The following is a 19,179-nucleotide window of genomic DNA, read 5'->3' as shown; positions in this document are numbered from 1 at the left end:
TCTGCCTCAATTTGAATTCACTTGTGAGTAACTGATAGCTGGACCCAGCCTCTTTTGACCGCTGATATTGAGCTTCTCCAGTGATTTCTTGTACAGATGTAGCCAATCTGACTCCTACGCAGCCATCAGATGGAGTCCATGTGTAAAGGCGCCATTTGTGTCTTTTTAAAAAGATATTTGTAATGAACAAATTATTGAAATGAAAAAAATTTGATCGTTCTATTTCCAGCTTCGTTTCTATCACCAAGCCCACGTTTTCCAACTACTATTCCTTCTTCACTGTTTCCAACTTATGCATTCCAGGCACCAGTTATTATTAACGCATCTTGATTGCATGTTTCGTCAATTTCAAACTACAATATTTGTTAAAAATTTTCAGTTTCTTCATCTTTGGTTCTAGATGTAGGCGGTTATATTTGAATAACAGTCATATTAATGGATCTTCCTTATACGTACATGGATAATATCTTGTCGTTGACAACATTGTATTTCAGGACAGAACTTGAAATTGACTTTTTGACTTTGAATGCAGCACCATTCTTCCAGTTTTTACTCCCAGCATAGTGTACCAGATGATTATCTGGTTCAAAGTGGCCAAAGCTGGTCCACCTCATCTCACGAACACCTAGTACATCGATGCTCATGTGTTCCATTTCATTTTTCACAATTTCTAGTTTTCCAACATTCAAGCTATGTATATTCCATGTTCCAATTATTAAAGGCTGTTTGCCATTAATAAGTGATGGACCAACATCGTGATAGTTGGAGAGAAGATTAAAACTGTCAACAACTTCATCTTACTTAGATTAACACCACCCTTGGTACCAGGAGTCAGGAAATCAGGAGAGGAATTGCCTTGGGCAAGTCTGCAGTTAGAGACCGCTCCAGATTTTTTAGGAATAATGATGTCAGTTTGAGGATTCGGGCCATGGACTTTCTGATCACTTGCTCTGCATTTGAGAACTGGACAGTGAATAAGCATGACAGAGAAAAAGCTGATGCCTTTGATCTGTGGTGTTGGAGAAGAGCACTGAACATCCCATGGACGGCCCAGAGAACAAACAGATCTGTCTCAGAGAGGGTGCAGGCAGAGGGCTTCTTGCCTTGAAGACTTTGGGCTTGTCGCTAGCAGGGGCAATTCTTTGGAGAGGGACAAAGTGCTTGAAAAAGTATGGGGCTGGCGAAGGAAAGGAAGACCCTCGACCAGAGGGACTCACACAGTGACTACTGCAATGGGCTCTAGGATGGCCCTGGGGAGGATGCGGTTCAGATCAGTTGTTTGTAGGGCCGCTACGGGTTGTACTCAACTCGACAGCACCTAACAACAAAAACCATGCTGCCTGTGTCTCTGTCACCTTCTGGAGATTCTCACAGTAGGTCACATAAATCCTTTCCTGTGTCTCTGTCACCTTCTGGAAAGTCTCACAGTAGGTCACATAAATCCTTTCATCCATGTGAGTCCACATGTAACAGATGACCGAACCCCCTCCATCCGGCCGGCTGACTCACAGCGACCCCTCCACCTGGCCTCCGAGCCCATAACACTTTACTAGAGGAGACTGGCCCATCTTCTCCCACAGAGCAGCCGGTGGCTTGAAACCAATGACCTTTCAATCAACAGCATACCAGGTAGTGGATCATAGGAGCAGCGCCCCTTTAATAGACAACGCGGTACAGTGTAAACAGAGCTGGGTGGCTTAGTGGCAAGGAACCGCGCTGCCAACACAAAGGTGCAGGGTTCGAATCTACTCATTGTTCCATGGAGAAAAGATTAGCAGTCTCCTCTTATACAATTTACTGCTTCTGAAAACGCACTGGGAGGCCAGCTTTGGATCGCTTCCAACTTGACGGTGCACAACAACAGTGTAAACCGAACCTGGACAGGCACTGGGAACCCCGGCAGTGCTTTGCTGCAGAGTTTGCTCCGCTGTGGGCTCTGGAACTGAGCTCACAGCATCTCCCAGGACTGCTGTCCTGGGTGAGGGCCTCGCCGAGGTGACACGCAGGCGAGGAGGGAACACAATTCAATCCCTGCCATCCTCCGCCCGGCAGCCACTGTGTGGGAGTCACAAAGAGGCTGTCTAGTGGGCTGCATCCACGTCTGCCCACCTGAAGAGGCCCTCGGCGCCGTGGGGATCAAAGTCATTACCTGAGACACAATGCCGTCTTCAGTCTGAATGGGCCGCTTCCGGCTCTTAAAACGAAGTGAGCCTTAAATGAGATCACGGCCGCCCAGCACCGCCGGCTGGCAAGGAAGCGAGGGAAGAATCGATTTCTGCGTCTCAGTCTGGAGCTAATAGACAGCGGCTGACTCAAGTGTCTGGTGACTCAGGGTGGCGGTCACCTGGCCCCCCACCTGCCACCAAGGCCCGAGGCTCAGCTGAGCTGACGGCTTTCACTTCGATCCACGTGGCTGAGTTCATGAACTTCTTCCTGGGCTCCTCTGTAGGAGCCCAGCTGGGGCGGTGGTTAGAGCTCTGTTAACCCAAAGTCCAGCCGTTCAAACCTACCAGCCACTCCACGGGGGGATAAAAACCCTTAGTCTGTTATGTAAAGTTGTACAGCCTTGGGGCCTATTGGGCAATTCTGTTCTGTCCTCTGTTACATGCTGTCAAGTCAGGACCCACTGTATCTGACCCTCCAGCAGGTTTTCAGAGGCAGTAAATCACACGGGAGGACATTTCCCATTGTCCTCCAGTGGACTGTGTCTTCTAGGGTTGTTTTAAGTCCAGATCAACTCAAGGCAACAGGGTTCAGCTCATCCACAGGGAACCATGGTCGAACAGTGGCTACAGTGCTTGCTGGTGGTCAAAAGGTCAGAGGCTGATCTGAAAGAAAGCTGTGTGTCCTCCGGGGTCACTCTGAGTGGGCCTTGGGGCTTGGCCTGGGCTGGTCTGCACTGGCACCAACAGCGGCATTCTGCCTGTGACGACGCCATCAAGCTCGGGTGTGGTGTCCTTGAGCTGCTGACTCTCCCCTCCCCTTCCCTGCCACAGCTCCAGCTCAGAGTCGGGGACGCTCGGTGCCACGAGTGTCAGCGTGACTCCACTTCCCAGGTGACTGTGTGGTGGCCAGAGCTCTTCCTGGGTGGAGACGCTGTACCCAACTCCACCAGCCTTTCCTGCCACCATCTGTCTCCCGCACTGCAGACCTTTGAGCTGGACGCACACTGTGGGCCATGGAGCGCCGGCTGAGCCACCAGGAGGCACAGCCCTGCCTCTCCCAGCCCGAGGAACACTACCATGTCTAAAGGCCAGGGCTGACCAGGCACTCTGGGAGAGCAGCTTGACCCTCTGGACACACTTCTACTGCCCGGCCAGCCCAGCTCACGTACCCACCCAGGCTGCTCCCACAGCCGTGTTCCCAGCTGGGCATCTGTGCACTGAGCTCAGAGGCAGGAGTGTCCGGGTGGCCGGTGTGTTGCTGGGGAGGTCAGTATTTTCTGAGAGGGGCAAGAACTCCAGGGGTGCCCCAGGGCCTGCGCTCAGCCCTGCAGCCCTGGGGGGCCCTCCGCAGAGTCAGGTCTGTGTGTCCCACTGTACTGCTTCCCTCATGGAGCACACAGGTCACCTGAGAGGGAGAAGAGCAGAAGTCCTTAGTCTAAGCCTGGGTGAGTGTGTGTGCGGGTACGTGGGAGTCTACATGCATGTGTTTGTGCATGTGTACGCATGAGAGGACATGCCTGTATGCTCGTGGGTGCACGCACACCTGTGTGCTGTCTGCGTGTGCAGTTGTGTATGTGAGGGAGAACCCCTTTGTGCGTGTGTGCCTTTGTGTACCTGGGTGTGCACGTGTGCCTGTGTAGCTGCATGATGGGTGTGTGCCTGTGGATGTGTGTGTGTGGGTGTGTACAGGCATGTGTGAATGAGTGCCTGGATAGCTGACGTGTGTGCACACATGTGTACCTGCATGCCTGTGTAACTGTGGGGATTGTGTACGTGTGTCCTATGTAGCTGACATGTGTGCACATGTGTGTCTGTGTAATTGTGGGCAGTGTGTACCTGCATGTCTGTGTAGCTGGCATGTATGTGTTCGTGTGTGCCTGTGTAACTGTGGAGAGTGTGTACCTGTGTGCATGTGTGTGTTTGTGTGACTGTGTGGGTGGAGGGAGTGTGTACTTGTGTCTGTGTATCTGGCGTGTGTACACATGTGTGTGCTGTATAACTGTGGGAAGTGTGTACCTGCGTGTCTGTGTGGCTGACATGTATACACTCTTGTGTGCCTGTGTAACTGTGGGCATTGTGCACCTGTGGGGAATGTAGACCTGGTGCCTGTGTAACTGTGGGCAGTGTGGATCTGGTGCCTGTGTACCTGTGGGCAGTGTGGACCTGGTGCCTGTGGACCTGTGGACAGTGTGGACCTGGTGCCTGTGTACCTGTGGGCAGTGTGAACCTGGTGCCTGTGGACCTGGTGCCTGTGGACCTGTGGGCAGTGTGGACCTGCGTATCTGTGTACTGTGCCTGTGGACCTGTGGACAGTGTGGACCTGGTGCCTGTGTACCTGGGGGCAGTGTGGACCTGGTGCCTGTGTACCTGTGGACAGTGTGGACCTGGTGCCTGTGGACCTGTGGGCAGTGTGGACCTGCGTATCTGTGTACTGTGCCTGTGGGCCTGTGGACAGTATGGACCTGGTGCCTGTGTAACTGTGGGGAGTGTGTATGTGTGTGCCTGTGTAACCATGTGGATAATGTGCATTTGTGCATTTATTGGATTATAAAATAGAAATGCTCCTGCTTTAAACCAAAATCATTGCTGTCAAACCAGTTTCCCTCCTACTGACCTTCCATCTGCGGTCCAGGCTGTAAACCTTACGGGAACGATTGCCCGTCTTTCTCCTGTGATTCGGCTGGTGGATTTGAACTACTGACCTTTCAATGAGCAGCCCACCATAGCTCTCAAGTTGTCCCCAGGGCTCCATCTGCTTCCTACAAAGGCTCCCCACATCAACCATCTCAGACCGCACCCCCCAGGGTCCTGCCTTGTGGGCAGCCGGGCTCCTGTTTCCTGGGGGGTCCCTGCCATTTCTCACCCAAGCATGGAGTAATAGCTGTGCTGCTGCCATCCTCGGACAGCTGGTCCTGATGCAGAGTATCTCGGGTGAACGCCCCACTCCTGCATCGATCCCAATCTGATTAGTGCCCTGGTGCTCATTCCCAGAGGCCCAGCAATGCACCTTCTGCCCGACTTAATACATTTTCTTCAGATGAGAAATTCAATGATGGTGGACAGTACCCAGCTGGAGGGACAGCCTGTGGCTGAGGGTCACCGGCTGCTGGGTCACCGGCTGGTGTCTTTCCACTCAGCACTGCAGTCACCCCTTCTGGAAAGATAGCAACATGATCAGGGTGACAGTCCCAGGGACCTGTCCACTCCTAAAACCTGCTGTCAGAACTCAGGATGGGAGGGGGGCTGGAGTGCTCAGGGGCTCTCAGTGCTCCTGGTTGCAGGTAGACCAGCAGCTCTTCCTTCTGAGGCACTTCGGGGGGGCTTGGGTCTCCAACCTCAGTTAGCAGCTGAGTGTGCTCACTGTGTCCACCACACAGACGCCCTGATTTCGGGGGTCTGCCAGGTGTGAAGACTCAGTATTCAGTCAGATGGAGGCCATCTACGGTCACCAAGGACACTCAGTGTCTGCCCAAATTGGCAGCTCTTAGTTTTGGGAGAGCCAAGCTCTGTGTGACTGGGGCGGGGAACAGTGGGACACTGAAGAAAGTACCTTAGGAAATGAGTGGGATTTCAGGTGCGCTCAAAGTACGGCCCTGGGTCCTAGTCCAGTCTCCAGAGAGTGGCTCCCAAGAGCCATCAGAGCAGACGTGCGCTCACCCGACATTGGTTCATTGCAGGAGGTCATTGCCAGTGTGCACGGTGATGCAGACTTGGAGGAGGAGACACTGAGGAGGAAGCTGGAGGAGCTGACCAGCAACATCAGTGACCACGGTGCCTCCTCTGAGGAAGAGCAGGGCCAGGGTGCAGCAGCTGAGTCAGACAGGAGCAGCTCCAGGGCGGGCCTCCCAGGAGAGGCCCCAGAGGTGAGGCCACAGTGAGGGTGTTTGCGTAAGACCCCTGCAGGGGTAGGGGCCGGGCCCCCTGTGAGAAGCACCCAGCTTCTTCTGTACCAGCAGCTTCCCGGTCCCGTCGTGCTGCTGTGCCAACAGCTTTGAACTGCCCACGTGATTAGATACCTGCTGAGGATTTGCGTGTCCACCTAGACCGAAATAGAACCTACATGTTTACAAGAACTTAGGGTGACTGTGATGGAGACGCCTGGGAATCCTGGCAAGATGCACATTAATTCAGCTATTGGGGCTGTAAAAGCAGGAGGGGGTGGGATGGAAGGGACTTCTTCAGATACCACAAGGGTGGCACAAACACCACAGGCGGCCTCTTTAAAGAACAGACATTTACAGTCTGCTAGGTCGGGATGGTAAGTGTCCTAATCAGGTGATGCTGTTGTTATGTATCTTCAAGTTGGACTGACCCATAGCTGACCCTCCAGCGGGTTTTCAGAGCCAGTAAATTTCACAGGTAGAGATTGTCCATCCTTCTCCCACAGAGCAGATGGTGGATTTGAACTTGCAAGCCTTGGAGATTACAGTACAGCTTCTTACCACTGGGCTGCAAGACCTCCCTAATCAGGCATTGGCCATGTGGGCTCCCTCCTTGCCTACGTCCTCATGATCCCCTGGCTATCCTTGACTCCACATAGTGTCTGTCCCCCATGGCGCATGTGTGTCTGTGTGTCTGATCCTTTGTTATCATCACTCAGTGGTGATGTGGTTGGCTTTGGGACTCCCCTACCTGGACTCATTAACATAGCAGAATAGCCTATAAAAAATAAGAGCGGGCTCTAATGCATCTTTGGAGGATACAGTTTGGTCCATGACAGCACCAAGCCCAGGCCTGCCATCTGCTGGCTCTGAGGGCTTGTGGTGAGAGCCACACAGGATGACCAGCGCCTGGAGGAGCTCCCTGGTCAGGAGCTCTGGCTCCTGAGGAAGAAGGGAGCATTGGAGAAAGATCTTGGTGAGAATCCTGGAGCCCCAGAGCTGACAATGCGACACGGTTCTTTCCATTCACAGATGTGCCCCGCTGCAAAACAGACAGATAGGTGGGAGGCAGATCTTCAGAACCATGTCCAGTGCCCCAGGACCACATATGAAGAGCTATCAGTACTAGAAGACAGAGTGGCCATGACGGCCTCTGAAGTCCAGCAGACAGAGAGCGAGGTAGCCCCATGGGAAGGGGGAGCACACAGCAACACTAAGATATGCAATGAGGGCATGTCTGACAGCCCCAAGCCCCCAGAACCTCCCTGCTCCATAGGCTCCATGTGCACATTCATGAATTTGGAAAATTAGTCTGGAAATCTCTGCAGGAACTCTGCCTACCTCCCTGGACCCTCTCCCCTCCATGCCCTTTATTTGAGTTTGACTTGGCTAGGGACAGCCAAGTCTGTATTCTCTTTAGAGACAGTCATCTTTCTCCACCATGGAGAAAGAGGCCCAGCACTCACCACTTCTGTTCCATGCAGAAGCATCTAGAATTTGGGACATCTTGGGGCTCAGAACAGGATCTTAACCCTGGGGGTCATCCTGTGGGACCACAATGTAGATGATAGAGTCTGGGTGTAGAATGTGTGTAACTAATGTGCAAAGAACAGAGGACCCAGCCAGGGTCTGGACCCCAGGGACAAGGAGAGGACTAGGGGGTGACAGAGAAGAGAGACACAGCTCCAGACCTCAAGTCTAACAGCGCCCCTACCCGTTCTCTCCCTCGTGTTCTCATCAAAAATGTTCCCCTTCTGTGAGAGACCAAGCTGTCCAGTCATTCATGTTTAGAGGAGTAAACCAGGCCAAGGACTTTTTATCCTATATTCATTGCTAGTTCCCTAGAAGGTAGACACCGTTTTCAAGGCACAGCATCTGCAGCTGCAAACATCTTGAGCACAACCTGCATGAGCTCATGTTTTAGTGGTAGGAAGTGCCTCAGCATAAGTCACCCATTGTAGGGGGCAACACACATAAAATAGGCTCCACGAGTGACAGCTGCTCTCTGTGGAGCTGAGGGTCATCTGCCTGTCCATGTCTCTGTCTGTCTGTTTGTCTGCTCTCCTCCCAGGTTTCACACATCGAGTCCAGGATTGCTGCTTTGCAGGCTGCAGGGCTCACAGTGAAACCTTCTGGAAAGCCCCGAAGGAAGTCCAACATCCCTGTGAGTGAAGGGGTTTAGTGGTCCCTGGAGGGGTGGGTGCCCACAGAGATCTCCCCAGGGGCCCCACAGTGGGCGGATGCCAGGAGCTCAACTACCTTCCTTCTCCTTGAACAGCAAGCTTTGTTTCCTAACAGCTAGCTGGTAAATCACCCTGTAATGTGGTCCTCGTCAGCGTGTTCTTTCTTACTGTTTCTAGCAGAAGAAGCTTTCTATGGGGAAATTCTCTGCCCCTACCAGCGTAGGTACACACACACGGGCACGCACGTGTGCAAAGTCCCAAAGAAGAAAACAGAAGGAAGAAATATCATGTTGACTGACTTAATATGATGCCATCTTAAGGTGCTTCAACTAGAATAAGGAGCCTTGGTGGTGCCATTATTAAAGCACTCAATCACTGACCTGAAAGTTGCCTGTTGGAATTCATCAGAAAGACACAACAGGCTTCATCCATGAAGATTTCTGCCTGAGAATCCTTATGGGGCAGTTCTACTCTGTCCTAACCCACAGGGTTGCTGTGAGTTGGAATCCGTGCAACAATGGGTAACTTGGATTTATGGGAGGAGCATGCCCAAGTGCCCACCTGAAGAAGAGAAATGTTGATCTCCTGATTCCAGTCAGGACTCCCCTGATAAAATTAAACAAGTGAGGAAATTGGGCAGAAGAATAAAAGATACTTTTAGGGGAGTACTATATAGAGTCCTTGGATAAACTACAGTTAAATCTTAAATAAGGAATCATTTTCTAGTACACTTATACTTAAAAAATACTCTTGTTTTATCTAGAATTCAAATTTAATTGAGGGGGGAAAGTGCAACAATGAATGAAAAACCAAAGTCTCTGTAAATTTTTACTGAAATTAATAATACATTTTTTTAAACATTTAATTGAGTACTCTACCTTTTCATTGTTAAATATGGAGACCCTGGTTGCAGAACACTGAGTGGAGTGTAGGAAAGGGTTAGTCTGCTATCCCCGCATCCACAACCAAGTTTTTTAAAAACTGGCCAATTCAACGCTTCTTCATCGTCCTCAGGTATTCCTTCCTCGACTTGTTGGAAAACTTGGCCAGAACCCCGAGGATCCAAATCCAGACCTTTCAGATGAGTTTGAGGTAGGTGCTGTTTTGTCTACATTTAAGACTAGACAAAGAACAAAAAAAAGGGGGACAGCTCTGCAGAAGATGACAGGCCTGTGGACAGCCAGCCCCTGATGCAGTTGCATTGAGAGGACCAGACTGTAGACTAGACATCCTGTCAGCTCTCAGCTCTGGAAGCCCTGACACAGGCTCTTATAGAGATGTTTGCTGAGAAAGTTCTAGGATAATCTGACAAAAGTGGAGCGGAGAAGGAAGGACTTGAACAAGATCTGATGTTGATCAGATTCCCATGGAAGAGTGTCCTGGCTCCATCCAATGCTGATGTGTTGAGTCATACACATTACCCCAGTATCATGTTATACAGAGAAAAGAGGTTGGATCATTGGCTATCTGCCCCCAATAGTCATACTAAAGGCGACCCTAGACTCCAATCACTTTAACGCTCCATGCACAGATGTAACATGGGGCTATGTACCTGAGGCACAGACTCTGGTGTACAGAAAGGTGACAGGCTTTGGGATCATATGGGCAGATGCTCCAACCAGCCCAGCAGGAAGATGGCAGGTCTACAAGCAGCCTGGCGTGCCATTGAGATCTCCTGAGTTTGGGTATGACTAGGGACATCATTGCCTTACACCCCAGAAGAAACAAGTCCTTTCCGAATTCTAGTGGAGGTCTGTGTACTCAATGATGATGTATTTAAGTTTTTTAAAGAAGGTTTTCTAGTCATAGAACAGAAGATAGTTGACCTGGAAGAATGAGACATTCAAAGTTAGCCCTGTGTTCCTAAAAATAATAAGAGTTTGGTGAAGCCATAACTGGACTTTTTTCCAGGTTGCTCCTACGCCATACGTTCTGAAGAGGAAGGTGAGCTACACTTCTAGAAGTCCAGGTAAACGCCAGCATGTCCCCACTCCCCATGGGTTCTGAGAAAGGAGCTGAGGGGAGTGAACACCTACCTCATGCATTTAACAAACAGAAACACCCTGGGCTGACCCAGTGGACCCCCCAAGTGCAGGTCCTATGTGACAAAGGTCAGTCCTATGCAGCTTCGAGGTCTGAAAGACCAATTTTGTCTTCACTGTTTGAGAGTTTTTTCAAGTGAGTCCCTCCATAGAGGGTTATCCCTCTGGGAACATGTGAGAAGGCCAAACAAGACTTGCTGTTAAGCATTTAGTCATGTTCCCTCAAAATATGTGTCAAGTTGTCTTGGCTCTGATTCTCAGTATTAGATGATTATCATTCACTTTGTGATATGCTGTAATTATCCTGTGGGTTGTGAATCTTTATGATGTTAATGAGGCAATATTAGAGGCCGTTATGTTAATGAGCTTGGATGCAATCTCCAGGATTAGGTATGTATCAAGTCTGTTTCTTTGAGATATCAAAGAGATTATAAGGTAAGTAGAGATTTGAGAGTTTCAGTGCCACAAAGAAAGAAGAGCTAGAAGTGGAATTCCTGCACTGAGAACCTCTCGGACTCAGGAGATGACTGAGGCCAGGTCACGAGGTGTGTAGGTCACAGTGTTGCGACAAATACCTTCCCCCATAGTTGATAAGTCCCCCTATAGCCAGTGCCTTGAACTTGTACTTCGAGCCCCCTAACTAAATCTAGCTCTGATGGCCTAATGGGTAAGGAGTTGTGCTACCAAACCAAAAGGAGGAGGTTCAAATCCACAGACTATGAGAAAGATGACAGGGCCTTCTGTGACAGGGCCTCTGAAAACGTGCTGGAAGATCAACTACTGTTATTTTTGTTGTGTATCATAGTCAGAACGAGCCTATAGCTTTCCCTCCAGCATATTTTCAGAAGCAGTTAATCCCACGGGATGAGTTTGCCCGGCCTTCTTCCGTGGGACAGCTGGTGGCCACGAACAGCATACCTTTGGGATTGCAGTGCAACTTCTTGCCGCTAGGCCACCAGAGCGCCCAGCTGTTAATCAGCATCAGCTCGACGGCAAGGAGAGGAGGGAGCCGCCGAAATTGTGATGGAATAGATTTTGGTTTTTATAAGCCATTCCTTTGTGGCTATAGCTGCCCTGGAGAACTAAGATACCCTGCCCAAAGGCAGGTTTTTAACATCTGTCAATGACTGTGGTAGGAATACTTCCAAGTTCTGGCTAAGAGGAAAAATACAAAACAAATCCGTTGCCATTGACTCATAGCTGACCGCTCAGGTTTCTGGGAGCCGTAAATCACACAGGAGAGACCTGTTCTTCTCCCACCGAGTCACCCACGGCTGTGAGCCGTCAGAGAGGTACCATCATCAAGCTCGCTGCGCAAGGCTCTGTGGACTGCACCCCGATGAGACGCCACAGGGACAAGCTGGGGAGAGCAGTGTCCAGTCAGCTCACAGGCCCCACACCATGTACTCCAGACCGTGTGCCAGGGAAGGTCCCAGCATGAGACACACGAAGAAGCGGGCTGGCACCCACCCGACTGGAGTGTGCTCACACGGGTGACCACACAGCACAGTTGACTAGGACCTGACGCCTGCTGCCCCCAGCGGTGCAGCCACAGGGAAGGGCCTCAGTGCCGAGGGTCCACGTTCCGAGGCCCCCGATCCGTTATCACATCTCAGAATTAACAGGAAATGTTTGGGTGTGTTACCAGAAGGTCCCTGGAGAGCGTCGGGTTTGGTAAGGTAGAGGGTCATTGAAGAAGACCCTCAGTGAGATGGAACCACACTGCCCTGTGTCCGTGAGAGTGACCCAGGACCGGGCAGCATTTCCCAGCCGTGCTTAGGGTGACTTGGAGGCCCTTAAAACCAGTGGACACACAGAACCAGCAAATCTGACGGGGGAGACACATCCAAATTCTCCGGGTGTGAGGATGGCAGACTTTCTTGCACTTTGACGTGAGATTGATTAGCAAGTGGATGCACCAATGGGCTCGAGCAATCAGTGATTGTGAGGGCGGGGCCCCACTGAGGAGGGAGGGTGTCATTCTGTTACACCGGTCACTAGGAGTCAGAGGCCACTCTGCACACAGGAGTCAGCAGCAGGGGATGGACCCCATACGCTGGGGCAAGAGTGTTATCTGCAAAGTTCCAAAATGTAAGTGCTTTGGAAAAAGATTTTAATGCTGCAAAAATTGAGAATACGTCCATTTCTCACAGTGCTTTTTGTCAGGGGGTGGGGCACCTGTCTGGGGTAAATGTCTCACAACTTCTGTGTCCCCCAGGAAGTGACGAGGAATCCTTCTCCCGGAACTCCATGTACCGAGGTTCCCTGACGCAGAGGAACCCCAATGGGAGAAAGGGGAAAGCTGACCACGTCTTTGCGGTAATGTCTCCTCTCTTGAAGAGCCTTTACAAATCTGTGACCTGTAAGATCCATGTATTTATGACAGTGTTCAGAGTGAAGGAAGTTGGATAAGCTCACAGTATAAAAGTCAGATAATCAAAGAGTGCATCATGTGCAGAAGTTCCAAAGAAAACTGAGGACATTTCCTAAAGAAAGCAGCACATATGGTAACCAAGAAATACCAAAACAGTCCCAGGTGTTGGTTCCTAAGGGACTTTACTGTCCCTGGAGTGAGTTGCAGCTTTGGGAAAGGCGACATTCCTTGAGACCGTGGAGACACTCTCTCCAGGACTCATTCTCCCCACCAGGTACTTGGAAAAGTTGTCAGCTGAGTCTTTTATGCAGATACCAGAGCCAAAGACCCTTAGCTTCTTAGGAGGGATGTGTGCTCTCAGCTCTTCCCTGATCCCAGGAAATGCTAACTGGGAAGGCGTATCTGAGCAAACAGTGTCGTGTGGGTGCCATTGTCCATCTGGACACCCTCATACATGTGTATCTGTACTCACTCGTGTGTCTGGTCAAGCTCGTGTGAAAGTATCCATGTCCATGTGCACGTGCATGTCTCTGTGCACACTCGCATGTGTCCGTGTGCACGGATGTGTTTGTATATGTGCGCACACTCATGGGGGTTATCTGTGCATGGCCACGTACACGTACCCCTGTGCATGCACACACAGTGCATCAGTGGGCACTGATGTGTATCAACGCACACGCACGTGTAGCAGTGCACATTTGTGTGAGTGTGTCTGTGCACTCTCATTTGAATATGTTCAAGTCCCTGCTCAGACGCTTGTCATGTGTGCACACGCACATGTGTGTCACCTATGAGCACATACAGGTGTGCACATGCACATCTGTGTTATCTATGAGCATATACAGACGTGCACACTCATATGTGTGTCACCTATGAACATGTAAGGTGTGCACACTCACACGTGTGTCACCTATTATCATGTACAGGTGTGCGCACACACATGTGTGTTATCTATGAGCATATACGGACATGCACACTCATATGTGTGTCACCTATGAGCACGTACAGGTGTGCACACTCATGGGTGCATAACAGTGTGGCACACTCACCTGTGTCTATCTGTGTGCACACCCACGTGTGTGCATTACATACTCGTGTGTATGTGTGTACTCACACATACATATCTGTGTGCACACTCCTGTGTCTCTGGCTGCATGCTCACATGTATTCATGTGCTATATGTGCATCTCTGTGCACACCAGTCTGTGCTCACTCATGTGTGTGTGTGTGTGTGTGTGTGTGTGTGTGTGTTTTCCTTCCACAGAAACCCGTGATGACCCACCAGCCCTAAGGAGAGGCTCACTGGGAACAAGAAGAAGCCACGAAGCCGCCCACAGACTTCCTCCCTTTGCTCTGCACTTTTTCCTCAGAAACAAACAAACAAACAAAAAACCAATAAAACCCGAAACTCCCCAAAAGTGGACCCCTCCTAAAAGATGATGGAGCCGTTCTTGCCTTGAGGACAGTGTCAAAGGGTTTACAGGACACAGACCATGGGCTCAGTGTGACCACTAGTGACCATTAATCCTCCCTCTCCAGCTTTCACGGTGGAAACACACTGAGGACCCTTGAGTCCAGGCATCAGCCATCTATGTGCCCTTGACTGTGTCCACTGGGGTGGGGGTGGGGTAAGATGAGGTGTCTCTGTACAGTTATCTCTGATTCCATCCACCACAGTGCGGCAACCTCTGTCCAGGCGTCCTTGACTCTGTCCACCGGGGTGAGGGGGTAGCTCTTCAAGTCTGTCACTGTCCACCACACCATGGAGTGGTATTTTTCAGGGGGTGTCATCAGAGAGGGGACTTTGGGACAAGACCAAGGACTGAACTTGACCAGCTAAGAAGCAAAAGGGTGGATGCCTCACTCCTGGCATGTGCACCCCCTTGTGAGCCCATCACAGCTCGTGGACCAGGAGAGAAGATCCGCTGCCCAAGTGGGCAGATGGTTCCCACGGGGCAAGGAGCCCTGAGTTGCAGCACAGAGGTCAGCAGGCTGTTGGGGGCAGGTGAGAGCACTAGAGGGGCAGGGAGGCCAGCGTGGGATCTGGGACAGACGACCAGGCAGTGGTGCCACCGCAGTGGGGAGCCAGGCCACTGCCATCAGACCTGTGATGGCCCCCACTGTCCTCCACTCCACCTCAGTCAGCCGATGCCCCGTGTTCCATCCTGCCATCCACATACTCCCCAGAGCTGCCTGTGGGCTCCGCAGATCACCCTCAGAACACCTGGAACGTACCTCACCAGGCGCACTTAGGCCACCTGCCCCCCCCCCCGCTCATCACAGGAGGATGTGAGTCCTGGAGGGGACAGGGACGCAGCGATCACCCTGGGAGCCATCTGGAGCCAGAAGCCAGCTTTGCATTCCTGTGAGTTGACACAGGCAGTGACTGCAGCAGTGGGCTCACGCGTGTCAAAGATGGCACAGATAGGACCGTGTTCACAGGGTCACTAGGAGTTGTACTCCATTCGACGGCACCTAACAGCAACATCGAGAGTTCAGGTGGTCTCCAGATCCCCATGGCTCCCTCTTCCCTGTCATTTTGTGAAATTGTCTTTTTAAGACTTTAAGAAACACACAGTTCAAACTCACAGAGATTGGGCTTTCTCCCAGGAATGAGGACCCACAAGGAACCGTCCTCAGTTTATCGATAAATGTTTGTGGAGCATCGTATTCCGTCCCCGTGGCTGCCACACCAAAGTCCCCTCCCTACACTGAGTGGTGTGAAGCCACTGATACTCTCTTGTGGCTCTGGAGGCAGGAGGCACTGAGCCAAGACGTCTTCTGAGGCTCTGAGGGAGAGAGAATCTGTCCTTCGCCTCCCCCCTCCCTTCTGGACGTTCCCAGCAGCGTTTGGTGTGTGTCCTTCATGAGTAGACACGTCACTGACCCTCTGCCTCTGCTTCACATGACTACTCGCCGTGTGGCCATCTTCGGACACCACCGGTTGGATTGAGAGTCCACCCACATCCACGGGGCCCTCGTCTTAACCAATGACATCAGTGAAGACCTTAATCCAAATAAGGTCACACATTAAGGTTCCTGGTGGGAATGAATTTGGGAGAACCATTCTTCAGCCCAACACAGAGCAACGACATAGCCCGACAGCCAAACCCAACAAAGCTGTCTGTCGCGTCTGCTGGCCTTCACTGAGCACCTACACGTGGTCACTATGTTGAGGCTGAGAGCTTAGACAACTACAGTGATGTCAAGCTTGGGGGGGCATCTTCTCTTCGCTACTCTAAACACCTGAAGAAGAGCTTTTCATGGGAGGCTTTTCGGGAGGGTGGGGTCTGCGAGAAGGAGTGGAAACCTGCCCAACACAGCTGGGCCACAAAGAAGAGCAAGAGCGGAGGAACCGCCTAGAACTTTCTACCAAAGATCCAAAGTAGCTCAGCCTTGGACTCAGAGAGGGCAGGTGGCTCTGGAGCCATGACCTTGAGGTTTCTTGCCTGTCCCTAAGGTTCCTTGGCCTGGGCCTGTCTCTTGACCATGAGCTCCTCCTGTAGTGTCTCAGTGGGGACCCCACCACAGTCTCTCTAACCCCAACTCTGTGATGATTGTCCTGCAAGAGACACATAAGCACACACTAACCAAAAGGTCAGAGGTTCGGATCCATCCACTGTTTCAGGGAGAAAGATGGCCAGCCTCCTTCTGTGAAGATTTATGGCTCAGAAATTCACTGAAGGGTCACCACGTGTCACACTCGGCAGTGGTGACGCTGGTTTGGTTAAAGTAATAATAAACATGTTTAATAAGGATACTAACTCTCTCTTTTTTTCACTTTTTTTTTTTTTACAATAATTAAGAAGGCTGCCAAGGCCCCAGAAATAGTCATAGAATAATGTCAGGCTAACTCTCCCATCAGAGAAGGAGTTTGCACACAGCAAATGCAAAACTGGAAATCTCACGGGCTGACAGAGGTCTACCAGGGCTGATAGAGGTAAAAAAAGCAGAGAGCAGTAGGCGTGGGCACCTCTTCCACTTTTTTCCCCTTAAAAATAACGTCTTGACGAAGGCAGAGCAAGGTTCCTGCTCAGTATTTACGTCGAGGGCGGCTCCTGGTCTTAACAGACACTAGACTTTGTCGTTTGCCCAAAGCAAGTGTGATCAGGGGGAGTTGATTTGCTTAAAAACCACTCGGTTTAAATGAAATTGTATCACCAGGAAGGAACAGATCACCTCACTGATGAGTATTAAGAGGAGACAAAGACGTTCCCCTCCCCATGCCGCCCAGGAGGAGGGCTGCCTGTCATGGTCACAGACAGAAGGGGATGTGAAGACACGGGCTTGGGGGCGGGGGCTCTGCTTCCTGGGGGCTATAAAGGAGGTGGGGACCACAGCCAGCCTGTCTCCCCGTCTCCAGGAGACGCCGCTCTGGCTCCTGGGAGGGTGAGTAGTCTGGGAGGACTCAGCGGCCACACCGGATCTCTGCTGGGCAGAGTGGGTACATCCTGACACGGGGCGGGTACAGTGGTGCCCCAGGCATCCTGGAACTGGGCAGGTACTGTGGTGCCCCAGGCATCCTGGAACCGGGCAGGTACTGTGGTGCCCCAGGCATCCTGGTGTGGGGTGAGTACTTTAGTGCCCCAGGCGTGCTGGCGTGGCATGGATACCGAGGTGCCCTGCCTGTCCTGGCACAGGATAGGTTCAGTGATGTCTTGGGTGCCTGGCATGGGGTGGGTTTGGTGATGCCTCAGGCATCCTGGCACCAGGTGGGTATGGTGGTGTGCCAGGCATTCTGGCATGGAGCAGGTGTGGTAGTGCCCCAGCATTCCTGACACTAGGTGAGTACTGTGGTGCCCCAGGTGTCCTGGCACGGGGTGGGTACAATGGCGGGCCAGGCATTCTGGCATGGAGCAAGTGTGGTAGTGCCCTGGCTGTCTGGCACGGGTGGGTTCAGTGATGCCCTAGGCGCCCTGGCTTGGGGCAGATTTGGTAGTGCCTCGGCCTTCCTGACACTAGGTGGGTACCATGGAGGGTAAGATGGTGTGCCAGGCATCCTGGCCTGGAGTGGGTTCAGTGGTGCCCCACGTGTCCTGGCCTGGGGTGGGTATGGTGGTGCCCCAGGTGTCCTGGAATGGAGTGAGTGGGTACCTTGAGTTCACATGCTGTCCCAGACGTCTGTGGGGAAGGTGGTCCTGCATGGACAGGGACCCACAACTTCCCAGGAAGTGGATCTTTGAGGGTCAGGAGCTAAGTGGGCTGATGGTCCCAGGGACAGGCTCACCCAAGGTACCCCAAACGATTACAACCCTCGTTCTGGCTGAGTTCCAGCCGATCCTTGCCTTTCACAGAGGTTGTCCCCCTTCCTTCCTCCTAGTTGGGGACCTCCACACATCTAACCATCACCCTCATCTCGGGCGATACCTCAATAGGCCTCCAAACAGGAGCTGTAGTCAGAGATTCTCCCACACACTCTCCCTATCCCTCCACTGGCCACACTCCCGTTCTGATGCCCGAGAAAGAAGCTTCCAGATCCCAAGGCTCCAATTTCCCATAGTCTGCAGTGACCCTGGTCAAGGTGACCCCGTGTGAGACTGGCTAACAGGGAGTTCTTAACTGTCATCATCATGGATGCTGGCTGCCTCTTCTCCTGAGGAGATGGTGGATTGGAACCACTGACCACAGGGTCAGCAGCCCAGGGCTTCTCTGCTGTCCCACCAGGATCCTTGGGATGGGGGATGGTGTTTACGTCACTCTGCCAGTGTGGGGGCTTCAGAAGGGTCCTCTCCTGAGGTGGGGGGTCTCCACGTGTGGTTGATGGCTCGCTCCTGGGGCTCTGGGGTGGGCAGTCCCCACACCTAGGACCACACACACACTGTCCAGACAGGGTTGCAGGTGCCTGTTTGTGTCTGAGAAGTGCCAGCAGCTGCCCCTTCATCTGTAGAGGTGTTCTGAGGGGGGAGGTCACAGGGGCTATGGGTGCCTGATGGGGGCTCTCAGAGCTGGCCTCTGCATGAGCAGGACTCAGGACACAACTGTCCCCACAATGCCACTGTGAGGGGAGGCAGACATACAGCAGCTCCCACTGGGTGTGGAGAGAGCCCTGCGTAGGATTTCAGCTTGACACCCAATCCCAGTGCCAACAGTCCAATGTGGGCCAGCCCCCACGCCCAGCCTCAGCACCCTCGGCCCAGTGTAGGCTCCCCGACTCAACACCCCCAGCCCAGAGTGGGGTTCCAGCACCGCACTTGGTCCTGGTGCCCACAGGCCAGTGTAGGCCAGCCCCACGCCCAACCCCAGCACCATCAGCCTTAAGCAGGATCCCAACCTCACCCCTAGACCAGTGTGCAGTTGGACAAGCCACCCCACCACTTTCCAGTTTCCCAGACTCCAGGGCAGCCCGCCTCCCATCTGCTCCTTGAGGTCTCCCTGTCAAGACATCCAGGGGGAGGGGGAGAGGCAGAGCTCAAAGAGGTTTGTCCCTCCTGGTTTCCTAACACAGACAGAATCTGCCCTCTGCCCAGTATGAGCACCTGCACACACACACACACACACACACACACACACACACACAGACACACACACACACAC

The 19,179-nt window shown here is 52.1% G+C and overlaps 1 protein-coding gene across 1 annotated transcript in view; it reads left to right on the top strand.

Annotated features, from left to right (window-relative positions):
* The window catches only part of MLPH (melanophilin), a 38,977-nt gene extending 25,041 nt beyond the window's left edge, over positions 1 to 13,936 (top strand). Inside the window, exons 7-13 of the mRNA XM_006893446.1 lie at positions 5,857 to 6,028; positions 7,079 to 7,225; positions 8,118 to 8,210; positions 9,244 to 9,321; positions 10,141 to 10,198; positions 12,490 to 12,590; positions 13,910 to 13,936. Of these exons, the coding sequence (XP_006893508.1) occupies positions 5,857 to 6,028; positions 7,079 to 7,225; positions 8,118 to 8,210; positions 9,244 to 9,321; positions 10,141 to 10,198; positions 12,490 to 12,590; positions 13,910 to 13,936 (676 nt within the window). The remainder of the gene's footprint in view (positions 1 to 5,856; positions 6,029 to 7,078; positions 7,226 to 8,117; positions 8,211 to 9,243; positions 9,322 to 10,140; positions 10,199 to 12,489; positions 12,591 to 13,909) is intronic.
* Positions 13,937 to 19,179: the final 5,243 nt, after the last annotated feature.

The sequence above is a fragment of the Elephantulus edwardii genome, unplaced genomic scaffold, assembly GCF_000299155.1.
Source record: "Elephantulus edwardii isolate Elephantulus edwardi_28Jun2011 unplaced genomic scaffold, EleEdw1.0 scaffold00127, whole genome shotgun sequence".
Classification (NCBI taxonomy): Eukaryota; Metazoa; Chordata; class Mammalia; order Macroscelidea; family Macroscelididae; genus Elephantulus; species Elephantulus edwardii.
This window is presented reverse-complemented; position numbering and strand designations above follow the sequence as displayed.